Raw genomic sequence first — 19,327 nt, 5'->3', positions numbered from 1 at the left:
TAAACTCCTAATACAGTTCCTGCAGAAATCCATTGGTACTAACAAAATCTGTCAAAATTTTTAGATTATATGCATTTATATGATATTTTATGCCTGGCATTTGGGTGCGTGTACGCTCATGTTTTGTTGTGAGTTCGCTTCTAGACAATTGTAATTTTTATGTATTTGTTTGGCGAGTTCCTCACAGTCATAATATCCTTCCTTAGCGCTACATTGTTTGTGTTCAGCGTCCTTTTTGTGAATTTTACTGATGCGTGTTTGGAAAGCGAGTCATTCTCCACCTGTGGACATCATGGCGACTGTGTTGATGAGCAGCGACGTTGTTTGTCCATGCACGCCTAAATCACTGATCTGTCTTCCTTCTCTCCTCCTGTGCACCATCTGCATGTTGGGAGACAGAGCACAAACAGGAAGTACTTCTACTGTGTGTATTAGTTTGTGCGTGTGTGTGTGTGTGTGGAGTCATCACTCTCTGCTCATTACCTGACATGATAGAGGGAACGAGTGCCATTAAACAGCGCCCAGTCTTGGACGGCTGGCACCCCTCAGCTGGCACTCTCACCGCGGTGGCTCGTTTGGTAATCATAGGAAGTCATCTCCAAGAACTTCCTGCTTGTGTCCAGCCACAATGCGGAACGGATGGCGAGCGGGATGGCGAGCGGCTGGCGTCCACGGGCAGGCATGCTTGGAGAACACGATGCTTGATGATTTGTCAGCGTGCTAGCCATAAAAAAAAAATAAAAAATATGAAGTGTGACTTGGCCAAATCTGAGCGTGAATTATAATTACTGGGGTGTATTTGGAAATACAGTGGACCTTTGAAACGCCAACACAAATACAAACTTCAAATTAATATCCCCACAATAAAAGAAGGTTTAAACCTTTCCAACTGTTTTGTGGAAAACACTACTTCACTTTTATATTTTTATGCAGGATCGTGAGTGATCGGCGGCAACAATGAATACACAGAGACTGATATACTGTCCTAGAATAATTGTGCCCTTTATTCCCCGCAAACAGCAATCAACACACTTCAACGCTAAGCAGCATAATATAATCATCATCAGCGCTTACCTTGACACTAGACCGGAGAGCCGACGGTCCGGGTAGAACGAGCTGCTTAACGGCTGGGCGAACGTACGCTTCCGTCAGCTGACTCTACCCATACCGTGTGCCGCTCCTTCTTTTATTCGTTAACAAAAAGGGGTGAGCGAGAGTAACCGGGCTGGCCAAGCCCTCTCCCGGGCACCCTCGAAAACATGTTTCCGAAGCAGGGAGGACTATAGTATAAACATTTAACATCATAAGAGGTTACATGAGGACATATCAAACCATGGTTATTTCCCATTCACCAACGTTCAAACTTTCCATCTTAAAAGTTTTCTCTCTGAAGATGTAGCAATTTTAGCAGAAGTATTTGCTTATACAATATGAACATTTTACCAAAAGTTGAAAGCTGAAGGAACCTACTTTAGATATTTGCTCAAAAACTCTAAACCAATTCTTGTTTTTTGTGCTCTTTCTCTAATTCCTCCAAAGCCCTGACCGATGGGAAAGTAGTACTTGGCGTCAAGCATGTGTGTGTTTTGCTCTGCTGAATAGTAGAATGTGGTAAGATTGCAAGGGTAATAATGTATGTAAGATGATGTGGAAATGACAAGATCATAGTTAGTGGTATTAAAACTGGCAGTTGTAAACATTTTGGCTTTAATTACTCAGTTTTTCTGTACCCACAGATTCAGTTTCCCTTTTCCAATTCCTATTTTTTTATTCCTCCCACTTTTTGACATGCATCTCCTACCACATAATTCATCCGATTTACATCTTCCAATTTCAACATATTCCAAAAATTCACACCATGGAGGCTAGTATTTTTCTCATTCCAAATATTCAGTTTTTCCAGAATTGAACATTTTTCACACAAAAATTCATCATCCATTTCCAATGGGGGCCCAATTTCCCCCAAACATAGTTAACCATTCCTTCTGCATTCAACATTCCAAATTTAAATCATTGAGCTTATTCAATTCATTCTGGGAATGATTTTCAACATGCCAATATTTTGCACATAGCAAAAATTCCCATACTATGACATACTTTACATTATTCAATCCACTTCACATTACTTGACCGATTGAAACCATTCCAACTTCGTCTCTTTCAGATTATTCAAGACATCTTATTTTTTCCTCATTCACAAAATCATACAATTTTTCTAAAGCCCAAAATTAAAAAGATTTACATATTCACCTCCAGTTTCCACAAAGTGACTAATTGAAACCATCCAAATTTCAACATATTCAGCTCATCCCAGGTCATTGTATATCATTCAGAATCATTCCACATGCTATTATGTTTGATTATTCACATTGTCATTGTGAATAACAGTTTAGTCTGAGTCATAATATTGTGGACTGATGGCTGTAAACAGAAATGAAACATCCACCTCCGTCAGTCCAAATCAGTTTTCAGGCTTCTTCGTTATCGTTGCTTCTAATTTCTTTATCTGCGTATCGTCACGTCTCCCTGACAACATAAGTGCTGTTTCATTGTGCCGGCGTGTGCGAGAGATGCGGCTGGAAGGCCGACCAATAACCAATGATTCACAGCCTTTTGTCGTAATCAAGTAAACATTCGCTCCTCAAAGTTTATTTACGTAAGCAACTTTGTTTTGAATGGCTTTGATTTGCTTCTCTGCCATCACTTTGCATCTGCATGTGAGCACTTGTGTTCTAAGTGTTTTGTTTGATGAGGAAGCGGAGGCTGCGCTCTTTCTGTGGTCCTGATTTGTTTTCTTTCTTTTTCTTCGTCTGATCAAGACAACCGGCGTGCAGTCCTCGAAAGGTCCCGCTCACGCCACAACGCGAACCACCAAGCCCGATGATGCACCCAATGCGGACTCGCCGGATACGCGCCGGATCCGCGCCAAAGACCATCTGGACGACTTCCCAACCACCCCCCGTCACTGTGTCGCACACTCATGCAAAAAGAAAATAACCGCAACATCAAGTCATTCATGCCTTAGACATTTTCAGTTACACTATATTGTCCTCTTTTTTAAAATCATAGCAAAAAAAAAAATGTTTTTAGGTTGATGGTGCTATGCTGCTTATGAAAACACTTCAATCAAGGACATCATCATGGCAAAGAAGACTGGAGTGCTTTTAGCAAAATGGCTTTTTAAAAAGAAATCCAACGGCCAAGTTGGAAGTAGACCAACACAAGATAGCGTCTGTCATCTGTGAGCGTCTACGTGAGTTAACCCGCAAAGCTACCAGAGCCGGCTACTGCCTATGCCGATACTTCATAGCATGTGACTTGCAGTTTCATTTTGATGGAATGCGTTGTTTTTTTTTTTTAACTGTGCTGTGTTTACTTTGGCTCGATACATTCCTCCTCTCAACTCCATTTTTTTCATGTCGGTTTTATGAGTATTTATGTGAAGCCCTACAGTAATTGCCGTAGCCCGCCAAGTTAGTGTGATTGCTTTGAAAAGCCCCCTTTTCCAATACACTGTACCTCCTTGGTTTTTTTATGGTACTGGGAAACTGCTAGTGTAAATACAGTGAAACCCCGTTTCATTGCAGTAATACATTGAAAACCTAGTCGCGGTACGTGAAAATCTGGAATCTAGATTTTAAAAAATGAATTCATAATTGAACTGTTTTACCCCTTCCACAAGCTTTAAATTAAATTTCTTCAAGTGTTCTTGGCACCTGTTCTCACGCTCTCGCTCGCAGTACTCATGACATGCAAAACATTCTGGGTTCAAGCTGTTTAATTGTTGCTCTCAGTTAATGTTTTTTCAGTAAAATTGACACCTAAAAGAAGAGAAAAGAAAAGTGTTTATATTTAAATGACAAAATGTACAGCCAAACTATCGTACATCTGCTTAAGGTTGCACGCAACACCGTACAATTGTGACAAGGAAATTGGGGATAAGGTTTCACAAGTGTTTTTTTTTTCTTTTTTGGTCATTCAGTATTTATAGCACACGTTTTAGCATTGACAAAAAAGTAAAGCCCTTTACTTGCCACCTTGCCAACATGGTCGGCACGTTGTTAGCTGTTAGCTGTTAGCCTGGCAGTTACAGCGTGCTGGCGTATCTTGTCTTCCTATCTGTGTGTACAGGTGCCTCTTAAAAAATTTGAATATTGTGGAAAACTTTTTAGTAGTTTAGCGCATATGGATTCACTAGACACTAAAAAGAGATTAAAAAAAAAAACGTACAGCAAAAAACAAAACGGCATCAATCTTGACAACTGTGTAGTGGAAAAGGGGCTAGTTTGTTTGCTCATGTATGAACACTCACTTAACCCTTGGTGTGCACCAAACAAACAAACTTTGACCACTTGGCAGACTGTTTTCAATACGCACATTATTTAATAACGCTACCGCTAAAATGCTAAACTTCCATAATTAAGTTAGCCACGACAAGTGTGAACAAATGTTCTCCTCTAGTTGTTTTTCTCTGCTCCAAATTATTTGGTGGATTTTTAGCATTCCACTTTGGTTTGACACAAAATGGAGGAAATGCCTTTGTTCATGACTTCTTCAAACAACACAATATTACTTTCTGATAAGCCCTAAATTATGCTAATGCTAAAGATGCTACTTGTAGTTTCTTTGCTATTTGTGTTGGCTCGTGGTCAAATCACTTCACAGTTCTTATAAGTGGTCTCAGTACGGTTTAGTTGGTCTGCACTCGTTTCAGTGATTAGTTCAAACCTGACCCAATGGACGAATCGCATCAAGGGCGAAAATCAACAAGATATTGATTGAAGTGGTCGAAAAGGTGCTGGTATGAAAGCATACAAAGCCACAAAGGATTTGGACATGGTGGTTTGTGGTCTAATCGCTCTTTGTATTTTCTATGCAATTTACGGTGATTAGAGGTTTTAGGGTGAAATCAGTTTTTTAGTTATTCCTAAGTGCTCCACCATCAGATTTTTAAAGTTGTTGTTCTTGTATGTCAGAGGAAGGACCTTTTAATGGGCCTTAACCATAACCATTATGTCATATTTTCATTTGAAACAAACACCCGTTCACTTTCCCCCTTGAAACAGTACCCGTACATTAAAACAATGCCTGGTTAATTAGCTTCTAAACAGCTTGCGTCTTATGCAACTGAACAAACTGCATCGGGCTTTTAGGCGATTGTGAGCCACTGGGCATCTTTAATGCATAAATTAAAAACAAGGCGAGGGGAAAAATATATAAAGTATGCAAAATCTACTGAGGAAATCTGCGTCGGCGAGAGCAAATTAGAGCTAGCCTTCCCTGGTGGGCTCTCCGTCGCAGCTGCTTCCCAGTAGCATCTCCCAGCTAATGAAGTTTTAAACTTTCAAACAAACACACGTCCAATGCTTGTTTGTGTTCAAAATAGAGGAGAAGCCGCCTGGAGCTTTGCGGCCACAGTTCGGGAACGGAGCCTCCGCCGCGTATTCATATATTCATGCCCGGGGTGGCGCAGTCCACTCGCTCGCTGCCCTCAACTGTAAGCAGATGCTGCCAAAAACAAGCAATGAGTCCAAGGCCGGAGTCAAGATGCTGCTTGTCTCAGCCAGTCAGCCTCCAACCACCATCGCACTTACAGTATGGCTTGTGCCGCCATCGAAAATAACAAGTCAAAATTGGATTGGAGAAATTGGAGATTTTACATTTAAATTCCGTGGTATCTTGAAGTATGACCACAAAAGAAATTTTCCCATTGACATCAATTGGGCCATTGAAAAAAACAACAACAACAAAACAAAAAAGATGAACTGTACAGGCAATGGTTTACATATTTATTATGTATTTATTAGCATACATATTTGAAATAATTTCAAAATTAGGATTATGTGCTTTTGAACGTATGGTGATTTTACATTTAAATACAGTGGTACCTTAAAGTATGACACCCCATGCCCCCAAAATATGAATTACACTACCACTCAAAAGTGTGGCAACTTTTTTCTTAACTCATTCACTGGCAGCCATTTTCACTGAAGCAACCCCCTTCGCTCCCGGCTGTTTTACTGGATTTTGACTGATTTTGGAAGGCCCACAGAATATTGTGTTCTATAGCAATAGAACACAATATTCGGTGGGCCTTGCAAAATCTGTCAAAACCTTCTGTATTCTCTAGCATAAAAAAATAAAATAAAAACGTTAAAGAAACGACAACAAAAACATGGAAAATATGTTTTGGGGACCTTGGTAACATTTAAAATAGAATGTATGAAGTTTTGGGCAGCAAATTAGTTAATTACATTAGAAAGTTTTAACCCAGAAAAAAAAAAGAAAAAGAAAGTTTGAACTGGTTGTCCTTGTCTGGAATTATTTGTTCCAACAACTTAACTGTCACCATCAGAAAACCTCACAAGCAATGTTTTAAGTACTATATTGACATTATTAAAATGCATTCACCATTATGAACGTCAATCATGGGTCTGTCAAAACCAATAAAACACGGAACCATTTTTGTCAAGACATCAATGTTATATTAAAAATAGGGATGGGAAAAGTACCGATTCCTTCAGACTTCAAGGTACCACTTTAATCAGCCTAAATAGAGTGCGATTTGTTTTTTCTTTTCCCCAAGGAAAGCCCTTTCTTCCCCTCTGTGTGCTTCTTCAAATGCAATTACATGGGCTCAGTGTGCAGCCATTATGCTTAGACATGGTTGCACATTTTAAGAGGCAACAAATCCACTCGTTGCTCTTGTCGAAAACAAGGTTGGAGCGCTTTGAAGATTTTGAAAATGGATGACATTTTGATTTGTTTTTCTTTTTTTTTCTTTTGACCATCCAATTTTAAAAAACTCATGTAAACGTATTAGGGCCACACTGAAGACAATATAGTCAGATTGTAAAAATAAAGACATAAAATGGCAAGAATAAACTTGGAATTGGATCGTATTCAGCAGCTCGTACTGATGAATATTATTAGCAGTGCAGGCTTGCGAACGTGCGTGCACGCAGTGAGTGTTGCTTTCTCAGCAGGCTTCCTTCAATGACGCAAAATGTTGCAGACACTTGCCTGACACTCTCAAATGCTCTTCATAATCTCATTTTTCTTGTTGCCATCATATCACATCAAGGGTCATTCAAGGTCACCTTTTTCTAAACGTTCACTAAACATTCTGAATAATTGTCTTTCTGTTCAATTTTCCTTGCAACAAGAAGGACCGTCAAGACTTTTTAGAGAACCATAAAGACTGATTAGAGGATGTTTAGGAATGTTTGGGAAACATTGAGACCTTGAACCAGTGTTCAGTGTTATATGGGCTTTATACTGTACTCAAAATATACGTTTGTTCCCCTGAAATCAATTTTTTTCTTCAGTTCTGTCTTGCAAAATTATTCATACTATTTCCGTCTTCTTTTCAATGTGGTTCTAATATTTCTCAGTTTAAAAAAAAAAAAAAAGGTTGGTTTTTTTTTATGTATTTTTATTTAATCAATGTTGTCTTTCAGATTGAGCCAATTCTAATTTTGGGGGGGAAAAAATGAAGAAAGATGGAATCTTTTTTTTAAACTATTCATATATTAAAGAAGCAGCACGGTTTTCTTTTGCATCAAGTTTGGTGAAAAATGTACAAACAAAGCTCGTTTTCTATTTTATCCATTGTGTGACGGGCATAGTTACATCCGGTTATGGTTCATTGTAGAGTTTGGGATGTTCATGTGATGACAAAGGGGGATTATCTGTGGTATTTGTTTCTGTGTATGAAGCTTGAAGTAAAAAAAAAAAAAGTCTTATAGTGTTTAAAAAAAAAATGTTGGAAGTTGCAAATGCTGCTTCTGCTTTCAAAGGCTTCATGTAAAATATTCTTTTTGACAAACAATTAGACTAGACGCATTAGAATATTTTCCTTCTCCTACATGACAACATATTCATTGTCGTTGTAAGTGTTCCCTCCCTAATTGTGTTGAAAACAGAAAAATCGGAACTGTCTCATTATTTATGTGTTGTGTTCAAGGCCTGCCGTGGTTTTAGCTAAATAAACTTGTGCCGGTGGGCCGTGTTAAGGAAAAGGAAGCAGGGGTATGAAGCGACTAATTCAAAATGTGTAAAAAAGGTGCCATTTTTTCCCCGTAAACGACGGGTGGCTAGCACTTTAATAATAAATAAAAATGTTTGTGATGTGGTTTGCAGTCACTTTACCTCACAAGGGGAAAAGATTTGCTCAATCTGAGTTCCAATTGCCACGACTAACGTATTTGCTGAAATGTTTCTTTTTGGCAAATAGTCCCCAGCTGCCTCGCTTCGCTTGGTTTGGTTTGTCGCCCGGAGACCAAACACGACGTCTTTTTGCCGTCGTTTGTTTGGCGGCGACTTTATCGTAAGGCTGCTGCACATGTCCCTCGGCCTACCTTCTTCCTTGTCAGTGACTTTGTTGATTTGATTGTCTTTAAAAGCCTTTCTATTTGAATCGTGCGCCGTTTTCATCCTCGACAACGTGGATGGGACAAAAGTAGAGAAGAAGAGAAGGATGACGTGCCCCTCTCCTTCCACAGACTATGTAATGGAATATGATACTAAATAATAACCACTTTTGTTTTATAAACTGATTTCTGAAGTCATGCTTGGTCTCTGTGTTGTGTTTCACGCAAGCTACGCACACTCACAGCACAGTTTATGAAGAACATCATCCATTTTCTTTAGCGCTTGTAGTCATTAAAGTGTATATTATATATATATATCCTTACCTTTCTTTTCTTTGGTCCTTCCTCGGGTCTCCTGACGGCCTCACGACTGGCTGGAAGTGTTCGGTTTAGGTGAACGGTATGGGATTTTTTAATAGGTTTTAGATGAACTAATGAATACACACACACGCACATACACATACTCACCCACATACAAAAAAAAAAAAAAAAAAAAAGCAATGATGATGTCAAATCGGTAAAATTACCGAATGAACAATACTGAGCTCTCCAGGGAAAAAAAAAATAATAATAAAAAATTATATCAGTGTGCAATACTATTCAAGAACAGTTATTGGAATTAAGAACCGTTTAAGAAAATGGCAAGAGGGAAGAAGCTTCTGTTGGTTTTCAGATAGCGCCAACCTGAAGGAAGAAGCTGGAAGAGTTGGTGACCACTGGCCTCATTTATAAAACTGCGTGAGAACTTGCGTACAAAAGTACTTACGAACTAAACCCAAACTTCACTTACGCAGAAAAAAATTGAGTTTTAGTTCTAGCAGTCTTCAAGAGTCTGTTGCGGGGTACTGATTATCTTTTCAGTCCTCCTTTGTGGCAGCACCAATCCAGACTGAAGGATGAACACCGAACTGATTCTATGACTGCCGTCTAGTAGTGATGGGAAAATGAAGCTTCATGAAGCATTTGCAATATTTGTTTTACTCCTCTAAATGGTGATGTTTGTTTGAAAGATAATAGCTAGTGCAGTGGAAATTGTTTAAATTTCCACTGCAGCTTTAAAGCGAGAGTGCCACCTAGAGGAGTTAAAAATATATTACAAGTGCTTCATGAAGCTTCATTTGTCCATCACTACCATCTAGTACTGCCTCAACAACTTCTGTGGCGCAGACCATGCTTGCTTGAATATTGATATTCTTTCATTAGGTCATTGACTCATAACATCTGGATTGTTCTCTTCTCTTCTGAGAATACTTCATCAGTACAACAAGGCGTAGTTAAAACTGCTCCAGTATCTCCTGTTGATGAGGAAATCCCAACTATTTAAGGTCAGGCCATGATTCTTTAACACAGGATTGCCCAATCCTGGTCCACACCTGATTAGCACATCAGCAAGGTCTACAGAAGCCTGATAACAATCCTGATCTTTAGAATCAGGTGCATCTAAAACCTGTTAAGACTACGGCCATCGAGGACCAGGATTGGGGAAGCCTACCATAGCAGCTGCAGGAAGTACATCCTCTGATTTGATGTTGGTCTTCCATTTCAGGTCCTGAGGAACTTGAAGGTCGGTTGACACTGGACAGTTGGACAGCGTGAGGGCAGCTGTGGTGAAGAGTTTTTCCTGGAGTCCGCAATCATCTCGACAGCCTTGAGCGCGTTCAGTTCCAGGTTGGGGAATCAAGTCATCTGTCTGAATGCATGCAAGGTTTGCGGATAGTAAATGAAGTCAGTAACAAATACCTATTTGACGATGTCCTTGAAAACTTACAAAGACAGACTTTGATTCATCTCTTCCACTTCTACCGAACGGCGCATTCATCCAAACATACGGCGCTTCATCTCCCCATAAGCTGCGATCCGTGTTTAGAAGTGGGGCACGCTACACCTCCCTAATTATGCTCATTGTTGATCTTGCGAGGTTAATTTGTACTTGGCTGAGAGTAAACACGCCAAAAGGGGGCCAACCTAGTTCCTTACAAGAAACCTGCTTTGTAGCTATAAAGAACTTCCTCAATGTTTTCTTGACTTGCCAGGTGATTCAGTGCCGATTGCCCCCACCCCCCTTACACACACACACACACACCCTCAATGATGCATTTGCGGGGTCGAGGCTTCGCTGCGCTTTGCACCGAGCAGGGTGAGCGATTACAAAGAAGCGCTTGTCTAATGAGCTTAGGGACGTACTTGTGTGCGTATGTAGCACGCATTTGTTTTATTCTGTTTTCACGGTTGCAAGCTGCAGGTAGGCCTATAAGTGGCCCTGTCACCAAGCTGACAGATAAGCCGGGCCCACACATGCTTTTCTCCTTCTTTTCACTGATTGTGTGACTCTGATGCGCCTTCTGACAAATCACTCGCACAACACATTTATGCTTCATTTCACTTTTTTTTTTTTTTTTTGCCTACCAACTTGGGAGTACTCTAACATTATGGAGATGAGACAAAGCAGTGATGCTAATTCGGTCTGCAGCAGTGTTCAGGGCAACTCTATAATTATGTTTGAAGAATTGTCCTGTCACATGTTCAAAAACCTGCATATATATATATATATATATATATATATATATATATATATATATATATATATATATATATATATATATAGTGAGTGTGTGTGTGCCATAAACGGCTCCATGTTGTTGTCTGCATCAAAGTGTGTCAAATAACGGGAATGTTCACATAGAGACGCTGTGCTTCCAAGATAAGACGCCAGCATTTAGTCAAGCTCCCTTTTGGTATTTTCCTGCATGCCACATATTTTCTTTATGATGTTTACACACTATACAGCTCCACTCTGCTATAAGTCATCCAATGAGTAGCCTATTAACATTTTGTCACCACACTCCAATGGTGACATATGACCGAAGGCCCTCTTGGGACTATTTTAGGGTCTATTGTGGGACTTTGTAGTGTGCTTTTTAGTCCTCCATAATTGATGGCAGCAACAAAATTGTCATTATTCATCATGCAACAAGACTAGATGGTATGATAGACTATGAAATTCTCAGCCATGTTATGTGTAATAATGGATATAATTGATGACAGATTCTTATAAAATTTGTGGTTAAAATGAGTCCTGACCACCACTGGCTACTGTAGCTTTGCCAATGTTGATTGGTCCAGTTAGCTGTCTATTGTAAATGGATGATCCATATAAATGTTGGGTTGGTCTCCTGGGGTAAAATGGAGGAAAAAATAATTCAACAGTACTCACTTTACTTCATCTTTCCTTCCTTTGTTCCTTTCTCTGGTCTCCTGACAACTTCATGACTCTGGCGGGACTCCGGTTAAGTTCTTGGATTTATAACATGTTTCAGGTGAATTAAAGAGCTCAAACTCGCACACACACATTCTTGCACATATATCATTGTGAGGACATCCATTGACATAATGCATTTCTTAGGCCCTTACCCTAACCTTAACCATCACAACTGATTGCCTAAACCTAAACTCTAAAACCAAGTCTTGAACTTCACAAAAATGTCTTCATTCTGTTGGTTAAAGACATATTTTGGTCCTCACAATGTAGTATGTACACACACACATACACAAAAAGACAAAATAAAAGAGGGATGATGGGTTTTTTTTTTGTTTTTTTTGTTTTTTTTTTCAGGAGAGCTCAGTATTGTTCATTCGATTTGACATCATCATTGCTCTCCTTTTTTTTTAAAAAAACAAATAAATTAAAAAAATTTAATAAATGTTTTTTTTTTAAATATATATACATATATATACATATACACACACATATATATATATATATATATATATATATTTTTTTTTTTTTTTGTATGTGGGTGAGTATGTGTATGTGCGTGTGTGTGTGTGTGCGTGCGTGCGTGCGTGCGTGCGTGCGAGCGTGTGTGTATTCATCAGTTCACCTAAAGCCCATTAAAAAAAATCCCATACTAATAATATAATATAATAATAAATTGCCATCATCAACATCAATGTAAGTTATCACGATGTAGTGGCTCTCGCTAACAGACAGAATTAAGTAACCAGAATTAGGTTAAAAAATTCTATATACGTAGACCATGTTTCTATAAATTTTGATATTTGGTTTTTATTTGAGGCAGATATATATTTTTTTTCTCTCTTCAAAAACTTGGATCGAGAGATGATGTCATGTTGACTCAGGAAGGCTGCCAAATAAATAGTACTGAGCTCTCGTAAAAAATAAAAATTAAATAAATAGCACCACATTGGCCCCGGAAGACACCGGCCCACCAGAAATAGGCCAGTCCAACCTTATGTGTATGTGATCCAGATATAAATTAATTAATTTTTTGTATATTGATCCTCTAATGCATAGGTGTTAAACTCCAGTCTTGCATGCCCGCAGTCCTGCAGGTTTTGGATGTTTCTGTTCTCCAACACAGCTGATAAATGATCGCTCATCACCAAGCTCTGCATAAGCCTGATAATGATCCTGCCGATTGGAATCAGCTTGTGTTGGAAGAGGGAAACCTCCAAAACCTGCAGAACTGCAGCCCTCCAGGACCGGAGTTTGACACCTATGCTCTAATGCCAAAAAACACCGACTGTTTTCAGTCTCCACCACAAAAATAAAAGCAATTGGCCTCACTATGGAAGATAGATATTCTCCAAGGAAGCCACCATCTTGGGATATGGGAGGCCTGTCTCATCCCTCAACCGTTGCTCCCAGTTGGGAGAGGGGCCGCCCCGTGGAGACTTCAACCTGTCAAACCCAAGTGAAAATAATAAAAAAAAAAAACTGTATTTTGCCCTTCAAGCCTCAGTTTACCGCTGTGTTCTTACCCTGGCAGCCATCACTCTTCTTCCTCCTCTTGCCATTTGATTCAGATCACTGACTAAGCCTCCGTTTCCGACGTCTGAGGCTCCATTTTGGACAGGCCGGCGAGAACGTAGACTTAGATAGGTAGGATGTTTGAGAGATAGATGGGAGGCAAAGTTGAGAGGCTTGAACTTTTTTTCTTCATTTTATAATTGTTTTTGAACGTGGAGGTAAAATGTCAAACGGTGAGTGGAGTGAGGAGACGTTTATCTGTCAAACTCGCTTGTGGTTGAGCAGTTCAGCCGAATGAGTGGCATGACAGCTCGCTATTTTGACGGTTGAGAGATGCTAAATGTTTGGATTTGTGCCCCATTTAAAAAATAAAAAAAAAAGTTAAAAATAGAAGCATGAGTAAGATTAATAATCATTTCCTTTTTCATGCTCTGTTGACAAGATGGCCGGGAAGTGGACAGCTGAGTCACGACTCCTCCTATTACTACTAAGCTCATACGCTTCTTTGCCCACAGCACTGCATGCACACCACATAAGAATAGAACACAGCGTTACACAGAACTCAGACGTTACAAAATTTTACTGGAATAAAAAAAAAGCAAAGATTAGTCTATCTACTCTTCAGAAAAGTAAATCCAAAGGTGGTCTAGAGGCACCAAATTTTATGTACTACTATATAGCTAACCAGCTACAATATATCGTTCTATGGGCACAACCCAACAGAGACACTAACTGTTGGTTGGAACTAGAACAGAAGGATTGTAATAACCTCAGACTTCGAGATTTACTCTTTATTACAACATCGATTAAGCGTCATAATTGTTTTAAAAACCCAATAATTTCCGCCACCGTGACTGCCTGGTGGAAGGCACTAGAATTGACAAAAGCCCAAGTGGAGCCCTGTGGACTTTCTCCCCTATGGCATAACCCCGACTTTCAACTTAACAACCAACCGTTTCATTTAGCTGTGTGGGAGCAGAAAGGAATTACACATCTCCACCATCTCTTCTCAGATAATATGTTTATATCATATACATCCTTGCTCCAAAAATACAATATAAAAACCGGAAATTTTTTACATTATCTACAAGTTAAAAATATGATAAAGAAAAAAATTCCAACACTTCGGGGTATGCTCCAACCGCCTGTTTTAGCTAAAGATATTAACAAGCTTTCTCCGACACTAACAAAAAAACTTTCAAAAATATATAAGTTACTTTCATATACTGATAAAATGTCTTTACCCATCTCGAAATGGGAGACAGACTTGTCTATAGCACCGGAACCTGACTTTTGGATTCAAGTTTGTGAAAACGCATTTAAAATGACAAAACACACAAATTTACAACTTATCCAATATAAAATTATTCACAGAACATACATTACTCAATATATGATGAAGAAAATGGGACTCTCAGACTCCGACATTTGTCTCCAATGCTTACAAAACACTACAGACACTTATGTTCATGCTTTATGGTTATGTACTCCGGTTATGTATTTCTGGACTAAAGTCTTAGAAAAACTTTCCGCTATTTTGGACTGTAGGATACCTTTATCCCCAAACTTGTGTTTGCTAGGTGACCTAACAACAACTGACTTACCACATAAACAATTTCAATCTACACTTGTAGCCCTTACTATCGCTAAAAAAACAATTCTTGTTAACTGGAAAAATAAACAAACTCTGAATATCGACCAATGGTCTAACCTCCTCATAAATCACATTTTAATGGAAAAAATATCTGCCTCAAATAAAAACCAAATATCAAAATTTATAGAAACATGGTCTACGTATATAGAATTTTTTAACCTAATTCTGGTTACTTAATTCTGTCTGTTAGCGAGAGCCACTACATTGTGATAACTTACATTGATGTTTCTGCATTTGGCAATTTATTATTATATTATATTATTAGTATGGGATTTTTTTTAATGGGCTTTAGGTGAACTGATGAATACACACACGCTCGCACGCACGCACGCACACACACACGCACATTGTGCTGAAAACGACCAAAAAGAAGTCGGGTAATTGAGTAAGTGGCCTCCTGGATTCAGATGTCTGAATAAAAGTATCTTTTTGTCCAGGAGAAACCTTTATTAGGATAGTTTTATGGCAAAAGTACTTAAAAGCTACTTCAAAGTTTCTCTGCTCTCAACCAAGATGGTCCCCGCGGAAAAAAACAAGGCGAAAACACTCAAACGCTCTTTCCTGACAGAAGAGGATAAAAGGGTTTTGACCACACAAACCGTGTACACACCCCTGCACATACAAATACACAAGCACACAAATATTCATGAAAAATGGAAGCGTTCAACTCCATACCATCAGTTTGCTTCTCAGCAGCTTCTTAATGTGTATGCTTGACATGTTGGGGGCAAAAATACAACACAGGCTGGCAAGAAGAAGAAAAGTAATGGCCATCAAAGTTAATGGCGAGAGTGAGAAGTCCGATTTCTCACTTGAGAGACCTTTCTCACTCAGCCGTGCAGAAGCGTCTTCTTTTTTTTCTTTTTTTTTTCTTTTTTTACTGCATTAGTCGACTGACTGGAGGCTGGAGTAAATTGGAGATGAAACTGATTTTAGACAGCAAACTGCAACATATGTTCGACTTATTAAACAAGATGAGACGTCGGGACAGCCTGCATGCTGTATTAACAGAAAGTATGACAAGTTGTCCGTGGGAAGTGGAGAGGTGATGCCCATTTTGTTGGCCAGTTTACACGTCAGTTTTAAGTATAGCTGAATTTGAAAATTGTGTAGTAAAACAATTTCAGTAATTTGTCTGTGTTATTAGTAGTGCCTGGACTCATTTGCATATTAGTTTGCCATTTAACCACCATTTCCTGAATCTACGTGGAAAAAAAGTCATAGTCCTATGAAAGCAAAAGGAATCCGATTTGATCATAATGATGTAAAAATACTATAAATGTACTTATTTATCACTTTACCTACATCATATGTTGCCCAAAGCGCTTTACCAAGCCTCATATTCACTTTTTTTTTTAAACATTTCAGCTGTTTGAGGTTGACACGCTAACGCAACCTATCTTACGGAAAGGTTTTCCTTTTTACAACTTACATTACCCTCAAGGATTTATTGCCAAACACTGGCCAACCGGCAGAACACAAGGTGCTTTTTTGCTTTTGGTCAAGTTTTAAATCCATTCATGTCATCCATCCATTTCGTGTCTAGCTAGTTAGCACTAAGCTAGCATAGGAGGGTTCCTCTTCAGTACAGCATCCAAGTGTGTAAAGTTGTAAACTCCCTTCGTGCTAGGACGGCGTCGGAGGCTAACAGCGAAGTAAGAACAAAAGTATTGATACACTGCCTAGATGAGCTTTATTGACTGATTGCTTAACTGTTAACTATTAAGTAACATAATGCCTAATAGCTTGCTAAACATTCCCATACACACACAAACATTTTGCTAATGCTAAATTTAGCGACTGCCATCAATAGTAGGACAACATTTCTCCTGATTGTTAGATGCGAAAGCAGAAAGTAGTTCTAGTTCCGGTCCGTGTTGGCTACCGAATGAGAACGCAAACTTAAATTTGGAAGTTGATAGAAAGGAATTTAACAGCTAAATTCCTTTTTAATGCATTCATCACATGAATCACTATGACAACTGTGTGATTGACATATGGCAAAAAACGGGACACTGGGACGGGAACAGCATAATATCAGGACAAAACAATGAGGGATGTAGGACCCAATGCTCAAAAACGGGACTGCCCTGGTCAAAAAGGGATGTCTGGTCACCCTACCTTGAGAGCATGGCATGTTATTAATACACCTGGGAACTGTTCTGAATTGTGTTATTTGACATTAACTCATTCACTGCCATTGACGGCTAGAGACGTCAAAAATTCATTTGAACTATTTCTATTAGTTTGACATTTTTTTCCACTTCTGTTAACAAGAGTATGATAACTTAGAAATTTGTTTTTTGTTCATTTAGAACAGATATAAATTTTGTGATTAATCGTGAGTTAACTAGTGAAGTCATGCGATTAATTACGAAAATTAAAAAAAAATTGACGCCCCTGATTTTTAATAATCTTTTTTTAAAATAATATTAAAAATAAAAAAACAATAATTACATTTTTTTTTAAAGAAAAGATTATATTACAATCTTTAATCGTAATTAATTGTATATCTGTTCTAATACAATAAAAAAAATCTAGGTTTTCATACTCTTAACAAAAGTAGGAAAAAATGTTCAACTAATAGAAATAGTTCAAATGAATTTTTGACGTCTATAGTCGTCAATGGCAGTGAATGAGTTCATATGCAATCATACAATTTAAAAAAATATATATATTATTATTATTTGCACTGGTTTCATGTTCGCATCCGAGCGGCCCTCACTGAGTCATTTTCTCAACTTGGCTCATAGGCCGAGTGACAGCTGTACGTGAGTCATGCGCTCGCTTGCCCCCGCCTCGCTTCTCGCCACGCTTAAATATGCTCGCAATCTTCACAGCGTCCTTCTAGGCCGTCACAAGGTGACTGTTGGTATTAGGACGTAGCGTCGGGCACGCTAGGATGCCTCTCTCATTGGCGTTTCATGTAGAGCTCCATCGCATTCGTCACGTTTCATGAACTTCCTTATTATTCACTGGCGGGGAGTCATTTTGTTCTGCCGCTCGCGCTTCGCGAGCTCGAGCGAGAGAGGCAAATAGAAAAACGGCAAGCTGATTCCTCTCAAAAGTCCATCTTGGTGTCTTCCTCGAACATGAACTTGTTTATTTGAAGAACAGGTGGTTGAGTGCCACTCTCCTCAATTCTTTCCCCTCTGCAGCCTTGAGGCCGATATCCCTTCTGCGATTCCTTGGGGTGATCATCTGCGAATCGACACCGAGTCACCGTGGCCCCATGGAGGGTCGCCGGAAAGTCTGCCGACCATCTGGACCTTCTCAAACAGAGTTGTCAAAGAGGTGACACGTACAATACACGGAGGGGTTTAGGAAAGAGATCCACTGGCAGCGTCACATAGCAAGCTTGGGCGCTATTGAGATTTTAACCAATATCACAAGCATGGTTGGTTCAAGTTGCTGTTAGATGATTTTCTATTGAAACAGAGCAAGAGTTCAGTCTGCCCAAAAGACAACATTGAGCCTTGTTTTTTTTCCCTCGTACCCTCGTTCCTCAGGTCTCCCTCTGTTGGTCATTGCTTTTTTTGTGTTTCTTGGACGGGTTGTGACTGTGAAGACAAATTCCTTGTGTGTTTTTATTTTAGTTGGCCAATAAATAAAAGCATAAAAGTATGTTTCTAACTTTTTCCATTCTTTGGTAATAAGCTGTAGAACACGAGTTGGTTTCTGATTTTTTAAAAATCAGAGAAAATCAGAACAGAGATTTTGACACGTTTTCCTTCGCTGACACCTCAAACTAGGAAGTCACAAAAACAAGAATGAGACAGGGCTTTTGATGGAATGCTAATTTATTTAGATATATGTTGAAAAAAAGCACTTATATTTTCAGTTGCACGTCATTAAAATGATAAGTTGATGCTGGATTTCACTTTCCTTTCTTTTCTTTGGTCCTTCCTCAGGTCTCCTGACGGCCTCACGGCTCTGGCTGGGTTCTGAAGTGTTCGGTTTAGGTGAACGGTATGGGATTTTTTAATAGGTTTTAGGTGAACTCGGTTGTGAAGGCGTCACTGGCCAACTATCGCAACATCATCCGCCACAACGGCTTCCCCGTGCAGGGGGCGCCCGCCCAGCGGTGCTCCGGCGCCGCCCGGCCCTGCCCCGGTTGTCAGGTTCTTGGTCAAGCGGCCCGTGGTGGGCTTCCTGACCCTGGTGGGCTCGGCCGTGCTAATCACGCTGGGCCTTGTTGTCTACTACGCCTCCAGGAGAAGTAAAGATGCTTACTGATGATTGACATCTCTGCATTTAGAAGATTCTAGAAGCACTTGAATTTGTTTTCTTTGTAACTTATTATTGTGAGCAAATGTTGATTGCAGTAATTTTCTCGTTGCGTTTTCATGCACTTGTCAGTGTTGTGCTTAATTAAGCCTGTTTCCACCAAGCACTACACTTTGATAGCCTTTATTTTCTCCAGGGTATGAAAGTAACTCATCTGTACCACTTTTTGGTACCCTAAATTGGTGTGGCAAAAATGTCACTAACCTGCAGTTACATGCACTAGACCTGAAAAATACTGCACGG

General features: G+C 39.4%; 1 protein-coding gene across 5 annotated transcripts in view; it reads left to right on the top strand.

The window, feature by feature from the left end:
- diaph2 (diaphanous-related formin 2) overlaps window positions 1-8,570 on the top strand; it is a 421,729-nt gene extending 413,159 nt beyond the window's left edge. For all 5 annotated transcript variants that reach the window (XM_077577699.1, XM_077577700.1, XM_077577701.1 and 2 more), the window contains one exon: window positions 2,820-8,570. In XM_077577699.1, coding sequence (XP_077433825.1) covers window positions 2,820-2,884 — 65 coding nt within the window. In that variant the 3' untranslated portion in view covers window positions 2,885-8,570. The remainder of the gene's footprint in view (window positions 1-2,819) is intronic.
- The last annotated feature ends 10,757 nt before the right edge of the window (window positions 8,571-19,327 follow it).

Source organism: Vanacampus margaritifer, chromosome 10, assembly GCF_051991255.1.
Source record: "Vanacampus margaritifer isolate UIUO_Vmar chromosome 10, RoL_Vmar_1.0, whole genome shotgun sequence".
In the NCBI taxonomy this organism is placed as follows: Eukaryota; Metazoa; Chordata; class Actinopteri; order Syngnathiformes; family Syngnathidae; genus Vanacampus; species Vanacampus margaritifer.
Note: the sequence above shows the minus strand (reverse complement) of the source record. Positions and strands in the feature narration are given on the sequence as shown.